The sequence below is a fragment of the Oncorhynchus mykiss genome, chromosome 2 (assembly GCF_057628025.1).
Source record: "Oncorhynchus mykiss isolate SJ-2025 chromosome 2, ASM5762802v1, whole genome shotgun sequence".
Taxonomy (NCBI): domain Eukaryota; kingdom Metazoa; phylum Chordata; class Actinopteri; order Salmoniformes; family Salmonidae; genus Oncorhynchus; species Oncorhynchus mykiss.
Window position 1 is genome coordinate 17,069,357 of NC_143023.1, and position 21,292 is coordinate 17,090,648.

A 21,292-nucleotide genomic window follows, 5' to 3' on the forward strand; every position below is an offset into this window, starting at 1 on the left:
TACTAATGGTCCATGTCACCACTCTGGAACTACTGTGGAACACTTACAGCACCAAACAACTCCCCAACTTTAATCATTTCAGAGAAAGAAAGTCATTCAAGAGGGGGACAAGGAATATAACGCATTTATCCTGCGTATTGGCTATAAGCTTCATTTTTTGGTCCGTTTTAAAATCGCCTGACCGTTAATCTGTGTGATTGGAACGTGGGGCCAAGTCCAACCTCTCCTCCTCTGGTAATGCTCACAGTCTGGTCACCCACTTAGTGTCTGGCTCTAGGGACCGATACACATCAAAAGCCCCCTGGCCTGAACCCAATTCAACTCCTTTCGGCCTCTCTCTCCGTCTCGGCAGTGAAGTGCTCGCGTAGAACTAAGCACACGAAACCGCCGCCTTTGGCCAATAGCCGTTTTGTTGAAGAGGTTCTTTGTCCAGTCTAGTCCGTGTTTGATCTGTGACCCCCCCCCCCCCCCCTCCCGGTCTCTCCTAGCTGTTCTGTCACTGTTGTGACTCATGTCCTTTCCGTTCCGTCGCTCCCTCTCTCAATTAAAAAAAGAGGGAAAAACTTCAAACCTTCCGACCTTCGTTCTGCCTTTCCTGTTTCCACTAAACACAGGGCTCCCTCTCCTATTTTAGTCAAATCCCCCCACGCTCCCTGCGTATCCTGCTTTTCCTATTCCAGTCTTTTAAAGGTAGTGATGACAATCTTACGTAACAGGGCTGAGCTGATTTGAGTATTAACAACCAATCACAGCTGTTGCCTGAAAACTCTGATAAGACTCCTAAAATGGATGTCTCTCCAACCAGTGCTGCACAATGAAATACTTACACACTCACACACACCAGCCCCATTAACATGACCATGTCCATAATGACAGTTACACACACCAGCCCCATTAACATGACCATGTCCATAATGACAGTTACACACACACACCAGCCCCATTAACATGACAATGTCCATAATGACAGTTACACACACACACCAGCCCCATTAACATGACCATGTCCATAATGACAGACACACACACACACCAGCCCCATTAACATGACCATGTCCATAATGACAGTTACACACACCAGCTCCATTAACATAACCATGTCCATAATGACAGTTACACAGAAAAAGTGTGTTCAAAAGACACCCAGCAGAGTTTAAACATTTAAGTTATATTTTATTACAAAAGTACAGTGAGCAATTCTTCATCAACAACAGGTGTGTGTGTGTTAGAAGTCATCCTGGTTGCTCCGTGCGTCTCGTAGGTGTGTGAGTGATGCCAGGACCTCCTCTGTCGGTCTCCTCCCTAGCTGCTTCCCCCCTCTGGTCCTTACACTCACCGTGCCACTCACACACTCCTTCTCACCTACCACTGGACACACACACACAGAAATAAACTATTATTGAATCAAAATGTTTACAAGTTGTGGCAGTAATCTAATCCATGTTCACCCACGCACTCTTACCAAATATGTAGTTGTACTGGGCCAGCTGTGCAGAGCGGATCTTCTTATTTAAGGTGGCACCCTGGTCATCATCCGCGTCAGCCATGAAGCCAGCCTCGCGGAACTGTCGGACCACCTTAACAAGAGCAAAACACACATCACTCACAGTGGTGGTAGAGGAGACAGGAACCAGGCTACGGTAGAATAACAGAGAGGAGGGCACCTTTTAAAATCCACCCTGAGGGCCGAGACACTGGTGGCTGTATTACCTGTCTATGTATCATCATGACAGACCCCAGATCAGCAGTGTTGATAGATTCTCCTCCCCTGGGGCTACATGCGCATTACATACAGGAGGATGTATTGGCAATGTTGTGACTGGCAGGCTTTTTACAAGACAAGTTAAGACAGAAACAGGAGCCGTGTCCTGATGAAGGCCTCAGAAACATTACATGTCTATATTCCATGTTATCTCCTGTGTTTGGTCTTACCTGCTGCTGGCTCATTCATCATGTGGCAGATGGAACTTGTAGAATATATTGATATGTGAGTAGTGGCATGTACGAAAACCTGATCAAAATTAACCTCAAATCAAGTCCTTTTCAGAGTCATGAACCGTGTATGGGTACAGTGTTGGATTAGCCTTCGACCTCTGGAGTCACTGAGGGGTACAGCTTTTGATGTGTGCTGAGTCATGTTGTGTTTGGTCGCGTGTATGGGGGGGGTTTGATTTCAGCCTGCAGTACAAGGGCCATGTGTATAATGTGTCTCAGAGCAGGAGTGCTGATCTAGGACCAGGTTCCTCCTTTTCATTTAATCTTAAGAATTGAGATCCAAAATGCAAAACTGACCCTAAATCAGCACTCCAAATCTGAGACACTTGATACATATGGACCCAGATCTGATATTATGAGTCCTGACCTGTTGCGCATATGACTCACTACCTCCCCCTACAGGAATAATCATGACCTGCGCTGGAGACAACCACAGAGGCCTGAAAGAGACGGAAAGGAAAGAGAAACTGAGTGAGTAAGAGAAATGTGGGTAAGAGAGCGAGAACCAAAACGGTATCATTTTAGATTAATCAAATCACAGACATACAGACACACTTCTCACCATTTCCCCCAAAAATTCTCAGCCAATATAGCGATCATGCGTTCCAGTGATCCCAGAACAGCTCTGTGGACCATCACTGGTCTGTGGGTCTCTCCATCCCCCCTGAGAGCGAGACAAAGGGTGAAAGAGAGCAAGGGAGAGAGAGGGTGAGGGAAGAGAGAAAGATGTTGGGAGAAAGGGGTAGAGATGATCACTTCAATCTTAAAGCTACAATAACAAAGTGGACACCACACCTCTGTTTTGGTAAAAAGCTGATGAGCCTGGAGAAATGTAACCACTGTGAAATTCAGAGCTATGGATGCAAGGACTGACCATCCATGATATCATCATGTGTTTAACCTTGTTATGAGGCTATACAGTGTTTATTTATGTTGTTTACAAACATTGTCCAGTGTCTGTTCTTTTGCCCAGTCTGAGATATGGCTTTTTCTTTGCAACTCTGGGATGCTGGCTTTCTAGGCAGAGTCTCCACTTCACTGCTGACATTGAGACTGGTGTTTTGCGGGTACTATTTAATAAAACTGCCAGTTGAGGACTTGTGAGGCGTCTGTTTCTCAAACTAGACACTAATGTACTTGTCCTTTTGCTCAGTTGTGCACCGGGGCCTCCCACTCCTCTTTCTATTCTGGTTATAGCCAGTTTGTGCTGTTCTATGAAGGGAGTAGTACACAGCTTTGTACAAGATCTTCAGTTTCTTGGCAATTTCTCACATGGAATAGTCTTCATGTCTCAGAACAAGAATAGACTGACGAGTTTTAGAAGAAAGCTCTATGTTTCTGGCAATTTTGAGGCTGTAATCGAACCCATAAATGCTGATGCTCCAGATACTCAACTAGTCTAAAGAAGGCCAGTTCTATTGCTTCTTTAAAATCAGCATAACAGTTTTCAGCTGTTCTAGCATACTTGCAAAAGGGTTTTCTAATGATCAATTAGCCTTTTCAAATGATAAACTTAGCTAACACAACTTGCAATTGGAACACAGGAGTGATGGTTGCTGATGATTGGCCTCTGTACATCTATGTAGACATTCCATTATTATTATTTTTTTTTAATCAGCCGTTTCCAGCTACAATTGCTGATGTTGTAAATGACTCTCTACACCCTATTTCTGATCAATGTGATGTTATTTTATGGACAATTGTTTTTATTTTCTTCCAAAAACAAGGACATTTCTAAGTGACCCCAAACCTTTGAACGGTAGTGTGTGTATGTACAGTTGAAGTTGGAAGTTTACACCTTAGCCAAATACATTTAAACTCATTTTTTTGAATTCCTGACATTTAATCCTAGTAAAAATTCCCTGTCTTAGGTCGGTTAGGATCACCACTCAATTAGTAGTTGGTAGCATTGCCTTTAAATTGTTTAACTTGGGTCAAACGTTTTGGGTAGCCTTCCACAAGCTTCCCACAGTAAGTTGGGTAAATTTTGTCCCATTCCTCCTGACAGAGCTGGTGTAACTAAGTCAGGTTTGTAGGCCTCCTTGCTCGCACACGGTTTTTCAGTTCTGCCCGTAAGAAGCATTTCAAGGTCCTGGAGTGGCCTAGCCAGTCTCCAGATCTCAACCCCATAGAAAATCTTTGGAGGGAGTTGAAAGTCTGTGTTGCCCAGCAACAGCCCCAAAACATCACTCCTCTAGAGGAGATCTGCATGGAGGAATGGGCCAAAATACCAGCAACAGTGTGTGAAAACCTTGTGAAGACTTACAGAAAATGTTTGATCTCTGTCATTGCCAACAAAGGGTATATAACAAAGTATTGAGATAAACTTTTGTTATTGACCAAATACTTATTTTCCACCATAATTTGCAAATAAATTCATTAAAAATCCTACAATCTGATACTTTTGTACCCGTTTCCTCCAGCATCTTCACAAGGACCTTTGCTGTTGTTCTGCGATTGATTTGCACTTTTCGCACCAAAGTACGTTCATCTCTAGGAGACAGAACTTGTCTCCTTCCTGAGCGGTATGACGGCTGTGTGGTCCCATGGTGTTTATACTTGCGTACTATTGTTTGTACAGATGAATGTGGTACCTTCAGGCATTTGGAAATTGCTCCCAAGGATAAATCAAACTTGTGGAGGTGAACAAAAAAAAAAATCTGAGTTGTTGCCTGAATTCATTTGATTTTCCCATGATATCAAGTAAAGACGCACTGAGTTTGAAGGTAGGCCTTGAAATACATCCACAGGTGCACCTCCAATTGACTCAAATGATTTAAATTAGAAGCTTCTAAAGCCATGACATAATTCTCTGGAATGTTCCAAGCTGTTTAAAGGTACAGTCAACTTAGTGTGTGTAAACTTCTGACCCACTGGAATTGTGATACAGTGAATTATAAGTGAAATAATCTGTCTGTAAACAATTGTTGGAAAAATGACTTGTGTCATGCACAAAGTAGATGTCCTAACCGACTTTCCACAAATTTCTGGTTAACAAACTATAGTTTTGGCAACCAGAAATTTGTGGAGAGGTTGAAAAACTAGTTTTAATGACTCTAACCTAAGTGTATGTATGTACGTATAAACACTCAGCAAAAAAATAAACATCCTCTCACTGTCAACTGCGTTTATCTCTAGTAAACTTAACATGTGTAAATATTTGTATGAACATAACAAGATTCAACAACTGAGAGAAAATGAACAAGTTCCACAGACATGTGCCTAACAGAAATGGAATAATGTGTCCCTGAACAAAGTGGGGTGTCAAAATAGTAAGTATTTAGTAAGTAACAGTTAGTATCAGCTGCATTAAGTACTACAGTGCATCTCCTCCTCATGGACTGTACCAGATTTGCCAGTTCTGGCTGTGAGATGTTACCCCACTCCTCCACCAAGGCACCTGCAAGTTCCCGGACATTTCTGGGGGGAATAGCCCTAGACGCGAATCCGACCATCACCCCTGGTGAGACAAAACCGTAACTCGTCAGTGAAGAGCACTTTTTTCCTGGTCCAGCGACGGTGAGTTTGTGCCCATAGGCGATGTTGTTGCCGGTGATGTCTGGTGAGGACCTGCCTTACAACAGGCCTACAAGCCCTCAGTCCAACCTCTCTCAGCCTATTGAGGACATTCTAAGCACTGATGTTGTGTGTGGATTGTGTGTTCCTGGTGTAACTCGGGCAGTTGTTGTTGCCATCCTGTACCTGTCCCGCAGGTGTGTACCGATCCTGTGCAGGTGTTGTTACACGTGGTCTGCCACTGTGAGGCCACCGTCCTGTCTCCTTGTAGCGCTGTCTTAGGCGTCTCACAGTACGGACATTGCAATATATTGCCCTGGCCACAGTCCTCATGCTTCCTTGCAGTAGAAAGGCCTCTTTAGTGTCCTAAGTTTTCATAACTGTGACCGTAATTGTGTTAGTGTCTAAATGACCGTTCCACAGGTGCATGTTCATTAATTGTTTATGGTTCATTGAACAAGCATGGGAAACTGTGGTTAAACCCTTTACAATGAAGATCTGTGAAGTTATTCTGTTTTTTTTTATTTTTATTTTACCCCTTTTTCTCCCCAATTTCGTAGTATCCAATTGTTGTAGTAGCTACTATCTTGTCTCATTGCTACAACTCCCGTACGGGCTCGGGAGAGACGAAGGCTGAATGTCATGCGTCCTCCGATACACAACCCAACCAGCCGTACTGCTTCTTAACACAGCGCGCATCCAACCCGGAAGCCAGCCGCACCAATGTGTCGGAGGCTACACCGTGCACCTGGCAACCTTCGCTAGCGCGCACTGCGCCCGGCCCGCCACAGGAGTCGCTGGTGCGCGATGAGACAAGGAGATCCCTACCGACCAATCCCTCCCTAACCCGGACGACGCTAGGCCAATTGTGCGTCGCCCCACGGACCTCCCGGTCGCGGCCGGTTACGACAGAGCCTGGGCGCGAACCCGGGGACTCTGATGGCACAGCTGGCGCTGCAGTACAGCGCCCTTAACCACTGCGCCACCCGGGAGGCCATTCTGTTTTTTACTAATTATCTTTGAAAGACAGGGTCCTGAAAAGGGATGTTTCTTTTTTGCTGAGATATATATATATATATATATATATATATAAAATTCATTTATAAGTCCAAAAACAGATGCAACAACTTAGGATTCTAGCTTTAAAATTCCCTCATTCTAATAATGTTGCCAGCCATGTGCAACCCAATTAAATCTACCATCAGTTAGATAAGAGCAGAAGCTGCATCAGGGAACATCCCAGAACACACAGGTTGAACTGACATAGATGAGTGACTCACCCCACATACTGCAGGTCAAATCTGATTGGTAGCTGGAAGTCCAATTGGATGGTGGCACACTGGTGCTGTCGACCAATGGCGTCCTTGATCTGAATGTCAATCTAGGACAACAGGAAGATGTGGGAATGTGTGAGTGTTAATAACAAGGCTCTGTTCAGGGCGGGTTGCAGCGTTACACAACGTTCAGACAGAAGGGTCTTGTGTAACTGACCTTCGGCCCGTAGAACGCTCCATCTCCTGGGTTGAACTGCCAGCGCTCTCCAAACTGCTGCAGACTCCTCTCCAACTGCTGCTCAGAGAGAAAGAGACAGAGAGAGGTAGAGAGAGAGGAGAGTGAGGGGGGGGACAAGAAGGAGGGGAGTGAAAGAGGGAAAGAAAATAGGAAAGAGTAAAATGGAAAGAAAGGATCTCATTTCTTCATTGAGCTTCTCCTCTCTGTGTTAATTTCCTGAGCTTTACTCCACAGAGGAAGAGGCAGGGGGCATAGACAGCAGCCACAGAACAGACAGGGCTTTGAGTTCGTCACATCCACATGGCCATATATCAACACTGATTGGATAAGTGTCCCTTATTACGTGATGTCATTATGATTACAATAGAGGCTATGTGCTGGGATTTATAGACATCACTTGTTGGACAGTAAACACATTTACACAGCTGGCTCTGTGCGTGTACATCTGTCTGTATGTTGTGTGTGTGTGTGTGGTGTGGTGTGTGTACCTGCTCAGCATGGTCCCACAGTGCAGGCTCCCCCAGGCAGGGTGTAGGTCGGGTGGAGAGGAGACAGTGGAAGGAGAATCCAAATACTCGATACACACTCCTCACAAAGTCCAAACACGCTATGATCTCCTCCTCCAACTGACAGAGAGAGAGTGTGTGGGGGGGTGGGGGTACAGGAAGGGATTGGGGGGCAGGAGTACAGCCAGAAAAGGAGGACAGAGTGATGGAGACAGAATAGAGAAAGTAAATGCAACATTGTAAAAGACAGTATAAATAAACAGATGTGAAACTGGAGAGTCCAGGGCTTTCGGGGTTAAGGGTTAACTTAGAGATGAGTCCAGGGGTTAAAGGTTAACAGAGATGAGTGAGGAGGAACAGTTGATGTATTGACTGCTCCAGTGATTGGATTAGCCAAAGTGGAAAACAAACCTCACAATATCATGTGAATCAGTGTGTGTATAAGCGCAAGTGTGCGTGTGGTTTAATAGGATAAGGGAATCATTGGGGGAGTCAGGGATACAATCACACTTTCTCCCACTGTCTGCTGTCCTAGGAATTCCAGGGTAGAAAATGTGAGACAAATATCCCAAAAGGTTCAAATGACAGGAATCGGGTGTGTGTGTACCTGTTCGGGAGTGCAGAAGATGTGTGCGTCGTCCTGGCAGAACCTGCGGACCCGGGTGAGACCACCCAGAGCGCCGGACAGCTCGTTCCGATGCAGTGCCCCGAAATCGGCCCAACGCAACGGGAGCTCCTTCCATGACCTTACACGCTGCTCAAACATCAGACTGGAACAGAGAGAGCTGTTATTGAGAAGTCCTGAACAGTGTGTGGGGCAGAGTAAGACAGAATGTAGAGGTGTGTGTGTTCTCACCAGTGTGCTGGACAGTTCATGGGTTTGAGTGCATAGGTGTGTGTGTCACCGGTCACAGTAAACATGTTTTCACTGTAGTGTTCCCAGTGTCCCGAACGCTCCCACAGTGCAGTGCTGTATAGAGTAGGGGTCACAACCTCATGGAAGCCACGCCTCCTGTACTCAGTCTGGGGGGGGGAGATGGCGAGAAGGGAGGGGTGGAGAGAAAGGGAGGAACAGAGATGTAACAACTTAATTATTACAGACACATTTCTTCTCTGTGCGTGTGTCATCCAGGGTTATTTGGAAAACGGACAGTCACAGTGTAGTAATTGGGGTGATTTCCTGACTACAACAGGAGTGTCCTGAGGTCACCGTCATGGTAAAGATGTTTGAATTAGTGGCTGTGTGTGTGTGTGTACACGGAAGGGTACTTTGCTGATTGTTGTGGCCATTCTATTCTAAAATCATATAAAATACTAAGGGGGTGTTAATAAATTCACTCTGGAGTTCCAGAGTGTGCTCAGAGAGCGCTCTGGGCGTTCGTCAATTCAGAGTGTTGTCAGATTCTCCATTGGTAAATTAAGAGCGCTCCGCTCTAGGAGCTTTCAGAGCACACACTGGACGCCCTGACCGAGGAGTAGGGTTGATCGAGCGTTCTGACCTCACAACGGCAGTTAATCACCCAACTGGCTAAAGTTGGCTAACTTGCTAGCTTCTTCCAGACACAAATGAGAGAACACCTCACTCTGACCATTTTACTCACCCTAGCAGAGCTGGTTAGGCTGTCTGCATGTTATCCAGAGTGTTGGTGACTAACTGTGCTGTTTGCAACAATTAAATTACGTTTATTTGACAATGTTTATCTGTCAGATAGTGTTAAATGCATAGCAATAGAATGAATAGAACTGGACTCCTAATTCAAGTTAATGGTTTGACCATTCTATTTCTATGCATTTAACACTATCCCATAGACGAAATACAGATAGACAACTTGTGAAAAACTGGGACCAGGAGACCAGTGGCATTTTTCTGATGGAGAAACTACAAGCCATTCCGGGGGTGTTGGAGTTGGCTGCAGAGATAGGCTTCCTGTGAATATCTGATCTATTTTGTAGAAGCAGTAGCTAGTAAGATAGGATTGGTAAGTATAGTACATTTTTGTGTAAACACACATTTGTGTGTTTTTATTGATATAAAATAGACTAACATTTCAAGCATAAAAATTGTGATGCGTCTGTGTGTGCGCGTGTGTTACCTTGATAAAGTCAGCGAGTGTGTTGTAGATGTGAGCTCCTTTAGGCAGGAAGAAGCAGCTTCCAGGACTGACGTCATTAAAGAAGAACAGCTCCTGGTCCTGGAGGCAAAACACACCTCCCCCATGTCAGTATACGCTCCATTTGAGACACCGTCGTACTTGCCTCTCAGTTAGCCAAGATGCTAAGCTAGCCTGCTAAAATAGGTTAGTTTGTTAGCAATAGTTTCTACACTACTCCGCTAGCTACAGTAGCTCTGCCATGCCAATGACAACCTGTCTCCGGTTGTTTATATATCTATGCTTATTGGGCCTAGATCTTTTTTCTTCCCGCTCCTCATCCACCTCACCTTGCCGATGCGCCTGTGGTCCCTCTTCCGTGTCTCCTCCTGTTCCCTCTCCCACTCCTCCCTCTCCCTCTCTCCTGGGAAGGCCACACCCATCACACGCATCACGCCTGACGTGCCAACAGGATTGGTCAACGTTACGGGAGACACCTGAACAGAAAGAGGGGGGACAGACAAGACAGAGTGTGACAGAGAAAGAGAGAGAGTAGCAGAAAAGAGAAATATACTGAACCAAAATATAAAAGGCAACATGCCCAGGTGAGCTGAAATAAAAGATCCCTGAAATGTTCCATACGCATAAAAAGCTTATTTCTCTCCATTTTTGTGAACAATTTTTTTTACATCACTGTTAGTGAGCATTTCTCCTTTGCCAAGATAATCTATCCACCTGACAGGTGTGGCAGGTGGATGGAAACTGATTAAACAGCATGATCATTACACAGGTGCACCTTGTGCTGTGGTCAATAAAAGGCCACTCTAAAATGTGCGTTGTGTTGCACAACACAAAGCCACAGATGTCTCAGGTTTTATAGGGAGCGTGCAATTGACATGCTGACTGCAGGAATGTCCACCAGAGCTGTGGCCAGAAAATGTCATGTTAATATCTCTACCATAAGCCGTCATTTTAGAGAATTTGGCAGTAAGTCCAACCAGCATTAATTTGGGCTGCAATCTGATGTGCAGTTAACTCTAATGAACTTATCCTCTTCCATTCTTGTGTGGGTCCTCATGAGAGCCAGTTTTATCATAGAGCTTGATGGTTTTTGCGACTGCACTAAGGCGGTACACCTGTTAAAACCAGTTGCATCTCTAGGGGCGCTATTTCATTTTTGGATAAAAAACGTTCCCGTTTTAAGCGCGATATTTTGTCACAAAAATATGCTCGACTATGCATATTCTTGACAGTTTTGGAAAGAAAACTCTGAAGTTTCCGAATCTGCAAAGATTTTGTCTGTAAGTGCCCCAGAACTCATTCTACAGGCGAAACCAAGATCATACGTTAAACAGGAAATGAGCAGAATTTCTGAAGCTCTGTTTTCTAATGTCTCCTTATATGGCTGTGAATGCGACAGGAATAAGCTTAGACCTTCTGCCGTTTCCCCAAGATGTCGGCAGCATTGTGACGTATTTGTAGGCATATCATTGGAAGATTGACCATAAGAGACTACATTTTCCAAGTGTCCGCCTGGTGTCCTGCGTCGAAACTGGTGCGTAAAGCCATGTGCAAGTATTTTTCCATTTGATTGAGAGGGGAAACCATGCTTCCACGAACGATATATCATCGAAGAGATATGTGAAAAACACCTTGAGGATTGATTCTAAACAACGTTTGCCATGTTTTCAGTCGATATTATGGAGTTAATTTGGAAAAAAGTTCGCGTTTTGAGGACTGAATTTTCGTTTTTTTTTGGTAGCCAAATGTGATGTACAAAACGGAGCTATTTCTAATACACAAATAATCTTTTTGGAAAAACTGAGCATCTGCTATCTAACTGAGAGTCTCCTCATTGAAAACATCTGAAGTTCTTCAAAGGTAAATGATTTTATTTGAAGGCTTTTATGTTTTTGTTGAAATGTTGCGTGCTGGATGCTAACGCTAATGCTAACGCTAAATGCTACGCTAGCTAGCTACTTTTACACAAATGATTGTTTTCCTATGGTTGAGAAGCATATTTTGAAAATCTGAGATGACAGTGTTGTTTACAAAAGGCTAAGCTTGAGAGATGGCATATTTATTTCATTTCATTTGCGATTTTCATGAATAGTTAACGTTGTGTTATGCTAATGAGCTTGCTGATAGATTTACACAATCCTGGATGCAGGGGTTTTTTCATAGCTAAACGTGACGCAGAAAACGGAGCGATTTGTCCTAAACAAATAATCTTTCAGGAAAAACTGAACATTTGCTATCTGAGAGTCTCCTCATTGAAAACATCTGAAGTTCTTCAAAGGTAAATGATTTTATTTGAATGCTTTTCTGTTTTTTTGTGTAAATGTTGCCAGCTGAATGCTAATGCTAAATGCTACGCTAAATTCTACATTAGCCATCAATACGGTTACACAAATGCTTGTTTTGCAATGGTTGAGAAGCATATTTTGAAAATCTGAGATGACAGTGTTGTTAACAAAAGGCTAAGCTTGAGAGCTAGCATATTTATTTCATTTCATTTGCGATTTTCATGAATAGTTAACGTTGCGTTATGGTAATGAGCTTGAGTCTGTATTCACGATCCCGGATCCGGGATGGGGAGATCAGAAAGGTTAATTGAACTGCATTCCAGGTGACTACCTCCTGAAGCTGGTTGAGATAATGCCAAGAGTGTGCAAAGCTGTCATCAAAGCAAAAGGGTGGCTACTTTGAAGAATCTCAAATATAAAATATATTTTGATTTGTTAAACACTTTTTTGGTTACTACATGATTCCATGTGTTATTTCATAGTGTTGATGTCTTCACTATTATTCAACAATGTAGAAAATAGTACAAATAAAGAAAAACACTTGAATTAGGTGTCCAAACATTTGACCGGTAGGTAGTGAGTCAAATCCTGTCAATCTTTATTGTCCCAAGGGGAAACGCAGCCCCTGACCATTATCTGTAGAGCAGTGGTTCCAAGCCACCATTTTGGAACCACTGCTCTACAGATAATGGGCAGGGGCTGCGTTTCCCCTTGGGACAATAAAGATTGACAGGATTTGACTTGGCGGGGGCAGGAAACTGGTCACTGACAATCACAATATCCTGTGGCTATTGCTCTCCCAGCGTGGAAAGTGGAAATTCCATTCTGACCAGTACAATACCATTATGGAAATTCCACTTTGAAAGCAAACAGTAGTGCTGAGCGATTAACCGAAATGTTGTTTTTTAAAACAACTAATTGACCAACGTCAGTTCAATAATTAGAATTTGATTTAGTTCATTAATTTTTCTGTGAGCTCGATACGCAGTTTCTCTAGAGATAAACCAGATCAAACCGAAACTGAACAGACCTCAAGCACTAATTGCTCAGCACCAGCAAATAGGCCATTGTTGGCATCACGGGCTACCAAGCTACAATTCTAATGGTTCTAGGAAAAAAACAAGAAGCGTTTTGTTTTGCTTGTCTTCCGTGTGACATGTTGTTCTGACTTGTTAGTCTCCAGTGCGTCATTTAACTGGCTAGTGACTGCCAAGTGATTGTCATTTACCAGTAAGGAATTTCCAGTGTGACCTGTGCAGTCCCAGTACACATTAGTATCAGGAAGAGGTCAGAGTTAATGGCTATATTGCATGGTAATGTCACAGCCCATGTTATGAGTTAAACAGTAACCAGGTTTCCATCCAACCTTTGTATGCGAGTAAAGTACATGTTGGTTAAAAAAAGTCATGACAGGATGGATGGAAACAGCAAATTTGTCGGTAAACTTTCCAAACGTAGACAAAATACGCTAGACAAGGTGGGATCATTTAGTGTCTAAAATTAAAATGGCGGTGGAAATGCTTTTATGAGCAGATATTTATATAATAACCAGCACAACGAAGTAAACTTGGAGTCACGCGATGACATGTCTGTGTGGTCCTCCCACTACGACACGTCAGGAAAGCATGCAGTTTATTAGAGTACAGATTAAACAAGTTATGAACTTCAGGGTGGTGAAAACACAAGGTGATGAGCTTGATGCTCCTTTCCAAATACTGTATCAAGGGTCTGGATGCTTGGCTGCCTTTTAACAAATATAATAATCTCATCATGTAGGCTATACCCACACTATGTGCCAGCTGTTGGCTACAGCACACATGCCCGGACCAGAGTGAGAACATTCGCTACATAACTCAACATGGTTTGTGACAAAACCATCAGTAGAGATGAAGATGCGATGGAAACCCATTTTACTGTTGTTTTTTTATCCTGTACATTCAATTTTTACACCCAGTGTAGTTTAGATGTCATGAGAAGAAGGCAAGAACAATATATTCCTCACTGAACTGATATGCAGGCAGGTTGACACACACACACATACACACACATACCTGCAGCATCTTGAAGACCTTGAGGAGACCAGTGTTAGGGAGGAGAGGACCATTGCAGACTCCTATGCTGTCTCCACACCTGACCCACACACGGAACAGGAAGAGATGGACATATCATCCTAGTATACAGTCATTTCTCCTAAAAAACAGACCATGACTGTAGCATTACCATGTGGTGTGTGTGTTGCATCAGGCTGTGAGATGTTGAACAACAAACCTGTAGACTGTGACAGTAGGACCACTCATCTGTTCTTCAATCAACTGGAGTCTCAGAGCATTGCCCTAGATGACAGAACAAAGTCAGTTAGTACACATACACACTAGTGTATCACGGCCACACCCCTTGAATTACAGACATTCCTAGATGACCATTACAGAGGTTAAAGACAACACATGTAAACAGTCAATTCCACAAGCTTCTACAGGTGGGAGCAAAGCAACACACCTACATTCTAGAATACTGTGGGCCATAACCGTAATGCCATCAAATGTCTCATTCTGTACTGTCGTGGAAATTTCCTCTACCTACCAAATCATGGGAGCAAACCACACACAAGTCAGAGTTAGTTATCAAAGTCCATCTTTAATTATATCAGTTCTATCACAATCCTGTGACTCTCAGATAAATTCAGTGTCTCTCAATGAATTATCTGAGAGCCCCTTCCACATTTCAAATGAGGTCCTTTATAGCAAAGACACACACAGGATAAGACAGCATCGGAATAATTCATCGTTCAGCTTTGTCTCCTTACTCAAACCCCAGAACCATAAACCAATCCTCCATATCAACAGACATATCAAATTGTCATTTAGATACAACCAACTCTAAATACAACCAATCCTGGACAAGCTCACGGAGAGGATAGATTGATTCCAGACACTGCCATCCTCCTTTCCCCGATGGGAAAGTAGGGACTGGCACACAGACACAGTGGAGCAAAAGATATGTTTACACATGATGACACTTTGACCTCTCCCCTCTCTGCGGCCCATGCAACTTAGTCTTGACATAGAACAGATACTGCAACCCTGCCACAGTATTATACAAAAATAACATTCTTGGTGAGAAGTAACTTACAAACATATGATGAATATAAAACATCTTACATATGTTACCAACAAATTCTGATTATTCCACGACAGTACCAACTTCATACTATCCCTGCGTCATTACACGACTAACCAAACACTCTAAGCCAAATACATTTAGTGCAGGTAAGATCCAAAATAGTACTGGTATTGAGCCAAATGCCTGTTTCCAACCACAATGGCTATGTCCTAAATGGCACGCTATTCCCTATATAGGGAACTACATAAGAAATAGGATGCCATTTCAGATGCAGCCAATGACAGACAAACAGAGCCAATGACCTCTGACCTGGAAGAGCTCTGTAACTTCCTGCCTGTTCAGCTCCAGTCTAGAGAGAGGAAGCTTCTGGCCAGCGGCCTCCTTACATCTCTCCTCTAGCTCAGCTAGGGACAGGGCACTGGGAGAGAGACCAGGGGTAAGTACTGTTTCTCTGTGTATACAGTGCATTCGGAAAGTATTCAAACCACTCAACTTCTACATTTTGCTACGATACAGCCTTATTCTAAAATGGATTCAATCTTTCCCCCCCCCCTCAATCTATCCACAAGACCCATAATGACAAAGCAAAAACAGTTTAAGACATTTTAGCAAATGTATTAAAATAAATAAAAAAATATCCCATTTACATGATAGCTGCTCCCAGGGGCTCTGTTAGAGAACAAATGCATCCTTCCCTCCCTCCCTCCCTCCCTCCAAGCAGCTTTTCTGTCTTAAAGGGGTGCCAAAAGATGAGGGGATGGTTAGTGGGGTAAAATGTCATGACTAAGTTGCTTTGGATAAAAGCATCTGCAAAATAGCATATATTATATTACATTACAAAGAGAGGGAAATATCTTACCTGTTCTCCGGGAGGTGGTCACAGTAGAGGCCGGACTCTGACACACCCTCTCTGCACACATCCACCCCAAACACCCTCTCTAACACCCACCCCACAACACATGCTCCTGTCCTCCACACCGCCTGGGGGAGAAATTGAGGAAATGAAAGAGATGAGCGAGAGGGGATAAGATAGAGAAGAGGTCAACCTCTGCCTCTGACTGCTCTACATGTAACATATTCTATTGGGTTAGATGAATGAGAATGTCCTTATTAAGTACCTGTTTGCCCTCTGTGGTGTTGAAGCCTAGCAGCTGTAGTTCACAGTCAGCCTCCAGGGGGCGAAGCAGCTCCCACAGCTCTCCATTCACCCTGCAGACCAGAGCACCTTTCACACTGCAGACATGGAGTGTTGGAGGGTTAGAGAATGTCAATATGTTTGCTTACACCTATCCAATTTCACCAAATTCCAATCTGAAAGCAAAGAGATGGGACACCTATGTGTCCCAGGGACTGAGAAAGGCCTGTAGGACTCTGCAGGGAGTTACTAAGGCTGCATTTAGACAGGCAGCCCAATTCTGATATTTTTTTCCACTAATTGGTCTTTTGACCAATCAGACCAGCTCTGAAAACGACCTGATGTGAAAAGATCTGATGAATCAATGGACCAAATAGCGGGAAAAAATAAGAGAATTGGGCTACCTGTCTAAACACGACACGTGTTCTGAGGGATACACAGTGCTTGAATTGGACAGTAGCTCAATGGAGCAGAGTACCAGCACCTCAACATTTCTGCTGCTTGAGTTCCTGCACCTCTTATAGAATATTAGCTCAAAAGGATTTCAGTGTTCCTTTACCTAAATATAAAACAGTACCGGAACTCAAAATAAGTACCAGCACCTATTGAATTCCAAGTCAAGCACTGGGTATAACCCTTCCCTGACTTTTAGGATTCTGAATAACACACACATCTGAGAGGCTTACCGTGCGTTTTGAGCGATGATTGACGGCGTGGTCACGCCTGTGGTGCCATCCATCGTCCTGCCATCAGCCAATCGGACGCTGAAGGCCTGTTTCGTGGTGCCGCTTGTCCTCTGCTGTCCCTGCCTCTCTCTGAGAGACTCAAACACCCGCACACGCTCAGACAGAGCAGGGGATGCCTGTATCTAAAGGCAGAGGGGAAGAAATTAGGAAACAAGGGAATAGGAAAGAAGAGAGCACAGGGGTCAATATGAACAACAACAATACAGACAAGGGGATCATATTATTACCATGTAATCGTTTTAAATCAAATCTTCACACAATATGGCATTCATAACAAAATGTATGGTATTATGATCATACATACATTAGTAGTTGCATATTTCAGAGAGAGAGAGAGAACCCAATAATATGCTTCATTGAGAACTGTCCCCTCCCACCAAACACCCCTAAAAAAATGTAGAACCTTGTCACACAGACACAAATGACATGACAGTTTACAGCGCAGTCTTGTTTGGCCGTAAGAACACTTTCAGGGCTATTCATAGATCCATCCAATGGTTTGTCAGAGGACACGCCCACACCTATGTACATGAGCGGTCATAGGACAATGCTACACCACTGATTTGGAGAAGGCTGGCTACACAACCCAATGATACTGTACTGAGCAGGCCAGTACAGCTACATTTCATAACAGAAAACGGTTTGCACACCTTGCTAAAGCGCCTCTGACAGTGAAGCACTGCCCGAACTGACGTCCGACACACGGGAAACCGTAACATCACGGTCACGAGCATCCTTAATCCACCGGTTTCACCGAAAACTTTTCATAATCATAACATTTCACACTCGTTGTCCCTTACACTGCAAGCGGCCATAATACCGGAAGAATGAAGTAGATGGGGAAGAAAAGTGATTGGCCAGCAAGGGAAGAGGGCGGAAACTTGACGTTGGCAAGTGCGCGCACGTTGGTGAGCGTCAACAATGAAAGCGCGCTCACCGTTCATTTTATACACCTCAGTGGCGCCCACTAATCTGTACTTAACATTCGGATAGATCACTTTCAGGTACACGAGACTAACTTCACAGCATTAATCTAAAACCGACAGTCCATGAAAAGGACCTGAATCTATTTAACATAGGTATGCTCAATTCCTACATTTTGTCAAATTACGCCCAAGATCAAGAGTGGAGCGTTCCAAGAAACTCATCCCAATATGAGGAGATCACTGCATCTTTGCAGCGCCTGAAGAGAATTGATCAACGGTGAGGCAACCGGGTTGGTCCCTGTGAGAGCCAGCAAGTAACACACATCCATTCATTGATTGGCCGCATAAAGATGGAGGAAGAGCAGAGAATATTGTAGCTCAGAGCACCGTTATTAGGCTATTACACGCACATAGCTCAAAAGTACTCGCCTCTGACGTGGGGCAGAAATTAGGCTACTTTCAACAGACTTCTGGAAGCAATAGTATGAATAGCCTATTTCGTTTACATTGTTTTAATATAAAGTAGCATATAACTAGGATTGGTTTGAGAAGCCTTGCCACTGGCATCTCAATTCGTACATTCAAGACACCAGTAACGAGCGCATGGCAATCTGATCAATAGGGTTTCGTTATTTCTTTCCACATAAGGTATATTGGTTCAAAGCTTATAGTGGTTGTAGACGTCGGTGTATAATAGTTAAGACATAACTTGGTCATTTTATTTTACCGATATACACGTAAATATGGTTTCATTTATTCTACATAAGTTATTTACATTTAAGTAAAATATACTTCAAAGAGTTACATAGTGTTGATGTACTAACAAACGGCAATATAATTTTAGAGAAAAGGGGATTTGCAAGTGACGCAGACTGGCTCGTATAAGAAAAAACATTGAAAGAACGCCTGGGGGCGCTAGAGTAAATTAACTGGGGATTTCGGACCACCTGTGAAGTGTCACTAAAAATACAATGAAACGGGTAGAATGCCCTAGAGGGACCTTGGGCCTTCTCCTCAAATACATTTGAGGGGTGAGGAGATAGGACACAAGGAATCACAGAAAGACAAATTGAGTTAAAGCCCTAGAAATCAGGTTGCCCTAAAAGTCACAGGTTACCCCAAATACTGATTCCAAAATCTCATTAGATCATTGCCTACTACCTGAAATATGGACCATTATGAAGCACAATTAAATACTTGTTTACCGTCAATATCTCATACTGTGAACCCCACCACCACACAGATATGAGACGTGTGTTCTCTCATAAGGTGAAACCTATTTGTTTGTATGAAGAGCATCTCAATGGCTCTCATTGCATCCTTTCCTTCATCTACACTGATCTGAATGAAGGAAACCGGTTAAATAAATATATTTAGCACACTTGCCCCACATTGCTTTCACCTATCCGGTCTTCTCAGAACAGTATATGAAGGTGATGAGAGGAAGCCACTGAGATGTGGTAATATTACAATATGATCTCAACTGCCTTTCATTAAATGGGATAGGGGTAATACATTTAAAGTACTGTGCAGTGACTGCACTGAATATTGGGTGGGTGGGTTACAGGCTTCAATGCTTTCAACGCCAGACCGTCAAGGTGCGTCATACATGCAGTGGACTGGCTTGGGAGGAACTATGGATGTGACAGCAGAGACATGTGGACTAGAGCTCTGTGCAGGGATGTGAACTACACAACCAAGAAAATCAGTGTCAATCAAAAAGGTTAAATGCAGATGGGTATGGTAGATGCTGTTGGATGGAATCACGTGTGTGTGTGTGTGTGCATAGAAAACAATAAATGGTAACCCACTTCTGGGTTAGGATCTTCAGACTCAATATAACTAAACTCACAATGGGTGTAATAGCATGGCAGTGACTACCTCACTCAACCAGAGGCGGCTGGTGAAGAGAGGATAACTCATAATAATGGATGGACTGGTATAAAACACATGGAAAACAAGGTGTTTGATACCACTCAATTTATTCCGTTCCAGCCATTACTATGAGCCCGTCCTCCCCATCTGAAGTGCCACCAGCCACCACTGGTCTTAACCGATATGGTACAGTACTGTCTTCATGTCAGTGCTCTGTGGCCCGTTCCCGTCACCAAATCAACCCCTAGTCTCTACTACGTACTTCACGTATATGAAAGGATTGGATAGGTGCAATACGGTAATAGCTGCACCTTGCCTCTGATTGGCTTACACCTATGTAATCCTCCCAGATCGACAAATGCCTAAAAGGTAAGGCCAAGGGGTTGATTATGAATTGAATATTCATAAATGCAGAGGCTGTCTTTAAAACAAAAACACATGCAGTAAGACTCCATGGAATGTGGTTTAAACTGTTAAGTCTTCATATGAAGTAAATGCCTGGCTGTATGTCTAAATTGTGACAGTCATAGGTAAACATAGTAAATCCCTGAACTACAGGACGGCTCAGTGGTAGAGAGAGGAGAGCAGTAGCATCGGAAAGGATTGGACACTCAAAAGATTAATGATAGAACATCATTGATGATCATAAAAAGAATAGCAATGCATCTAAACACGGAGAACATAACACAACCACCCCCTTCATGACTGAATCATTACATAGTTAATGCATACTATACACACACACCATTAGATTCCTCAAATCTTAAGCATTTTCACTCAAAAGTTATTCAAAACAAACATATTTCAAACTCAAGAGTACATTGAATGACAATATTATTTAAACAAACTGCTCAAAGAAAATGATTACATCTCTGAATCCATCCTGGTGGCTCGCTGTCTAACTGAGGTACGAGATAGAAGGGAAGTCATTAGTCTACTGTACAGCAGGGAAACGTGCACAAACCAACTTGCCTGCATTAATCTGGTCGTTATCAGCAGTGACAGAGAGAAGCATCACATCATACATACAGTCAGAGTGAGAGTAGTAGCTGCTCTGTACCGTTGATTCAGAACAGCATCGCTTCCATTCAGAAATGTATAGCAGAACACTATAAACTGATAAACTAACTGATGGGAAATTTAGAGGAGTATTTACATAGGTGTCCATTATCTTAATGAGTAATGAATGTTTGCAGATAATTCACTCATCACTTCTTCATTGGTGTTACTTGGTATTGTACAGTTGTAAATGTACAGCGTCAGAGGAAGGAAAGGAGGAAAGAGAAGAGACTAAATCTAGGAAAGGTAGCGAAGGGAACAGGCCAAAAGTAACAGAAAAGAACTTCTGGACTGGACAGAGACAGTGCACTGCACATGCACAGGCAAGTATAGATATTTTACATCTGACATGAGGCTACAGCCACAACAAAAATCACAGCAAGAAATCCAAAACAACTCAGAACAAATTAGCAGTTGGGGGAAAAAATGACATTGTTCGTTACTGTTATAAGTACTGTTTCAGCATTTCAATTCAGCTTTGAATAACTAGACCAAAATAACATCTA

The 21,292-nt window shown here is 43.2% G+C and overlaps 1 protein-coding gene across 2 annotated transcripts; it reads right to left on the minus strand.

The window, feature by feature from the left end:
• Nucleotides 1-1,152: 1,152 nt before the first annotated feature.
• tars2 (threonyl-tRNA synthetase 2, mitochondrial) lies at nt 1,153-17,777 on the minus strand. 2 transcript variants are annotated; one of them, XM_021622078.3, is made up of 18 exons: nt 17,577-17,777; nt 16,867-17,048; nt 16,164-16,278; nt 15,905-16,026; nt 15,355-15,463; nt 14,194-14,258; nt 13,977-14,055; nt 9,970-10,116; nt 9,623-9,721; nt 8,386-8,552; nt 8,137-8,299; nt 7,512-7,649; nt 7,003-7,080; nt 6,792-6,892; nt 2,558-2,659; nt 2,363-2,435; nt 1,463-1,577; nt 1,153-1,368 (listed from the first exon to the last, which is right to left on the minus strand). In XM_021622078.3, the coding sequence occupies exons 1-18, from the start codon at nt 17,658-17,660 to the stop codon at nt 1,226-1,228; spliced, it is 2,082 nt and encodes a 693-aa protein (XP_021477753.3). In that variant the 5' UTR covers nt 17,661-17,777; the 3' UTR covers nt 1,153-1,225. The 2 variants fall into 2 exon arrangements, with proteins under 2 accessions (XP_021477753.3, XP_090046839.1); XM_090190713.1 differs by lacking the exons at nt 15,355-15,463; nt 16,164-16,278; nt 16,867-17,048; nt 17,577-17,777 and having other exon boundaries at nt 15,905-16,022.
• Between the last annotated feature and the right edge of the window lie 3,515 nt (nt 17,778-21,292).

Bases quoted from the DNA above. Each gene is read 5' to 3' on its own strand.
- tars2 (XM_021622078.3), bottom strand. From the start codon at position 17,660: ATGCTCGTGACCGTGATGTTACGGTTTCCCGTGTGTCGGACGTCAGTT. The intron at 15,464-15,904 runs GTAAGATATTTC...TCTCTCTCCCAG, and splicing joins GACCACCTCCCGGAGAACAG to TGCCCTGTCCCTAGCTGAGC. The intron at 14,259-15,354 runs GTCAGAGGTCAT...TCTGTCATCTAG, and splicing joins AAGTTACAGAGCTCTTCCAG to GGCAATGCTCTGAGACTCCA.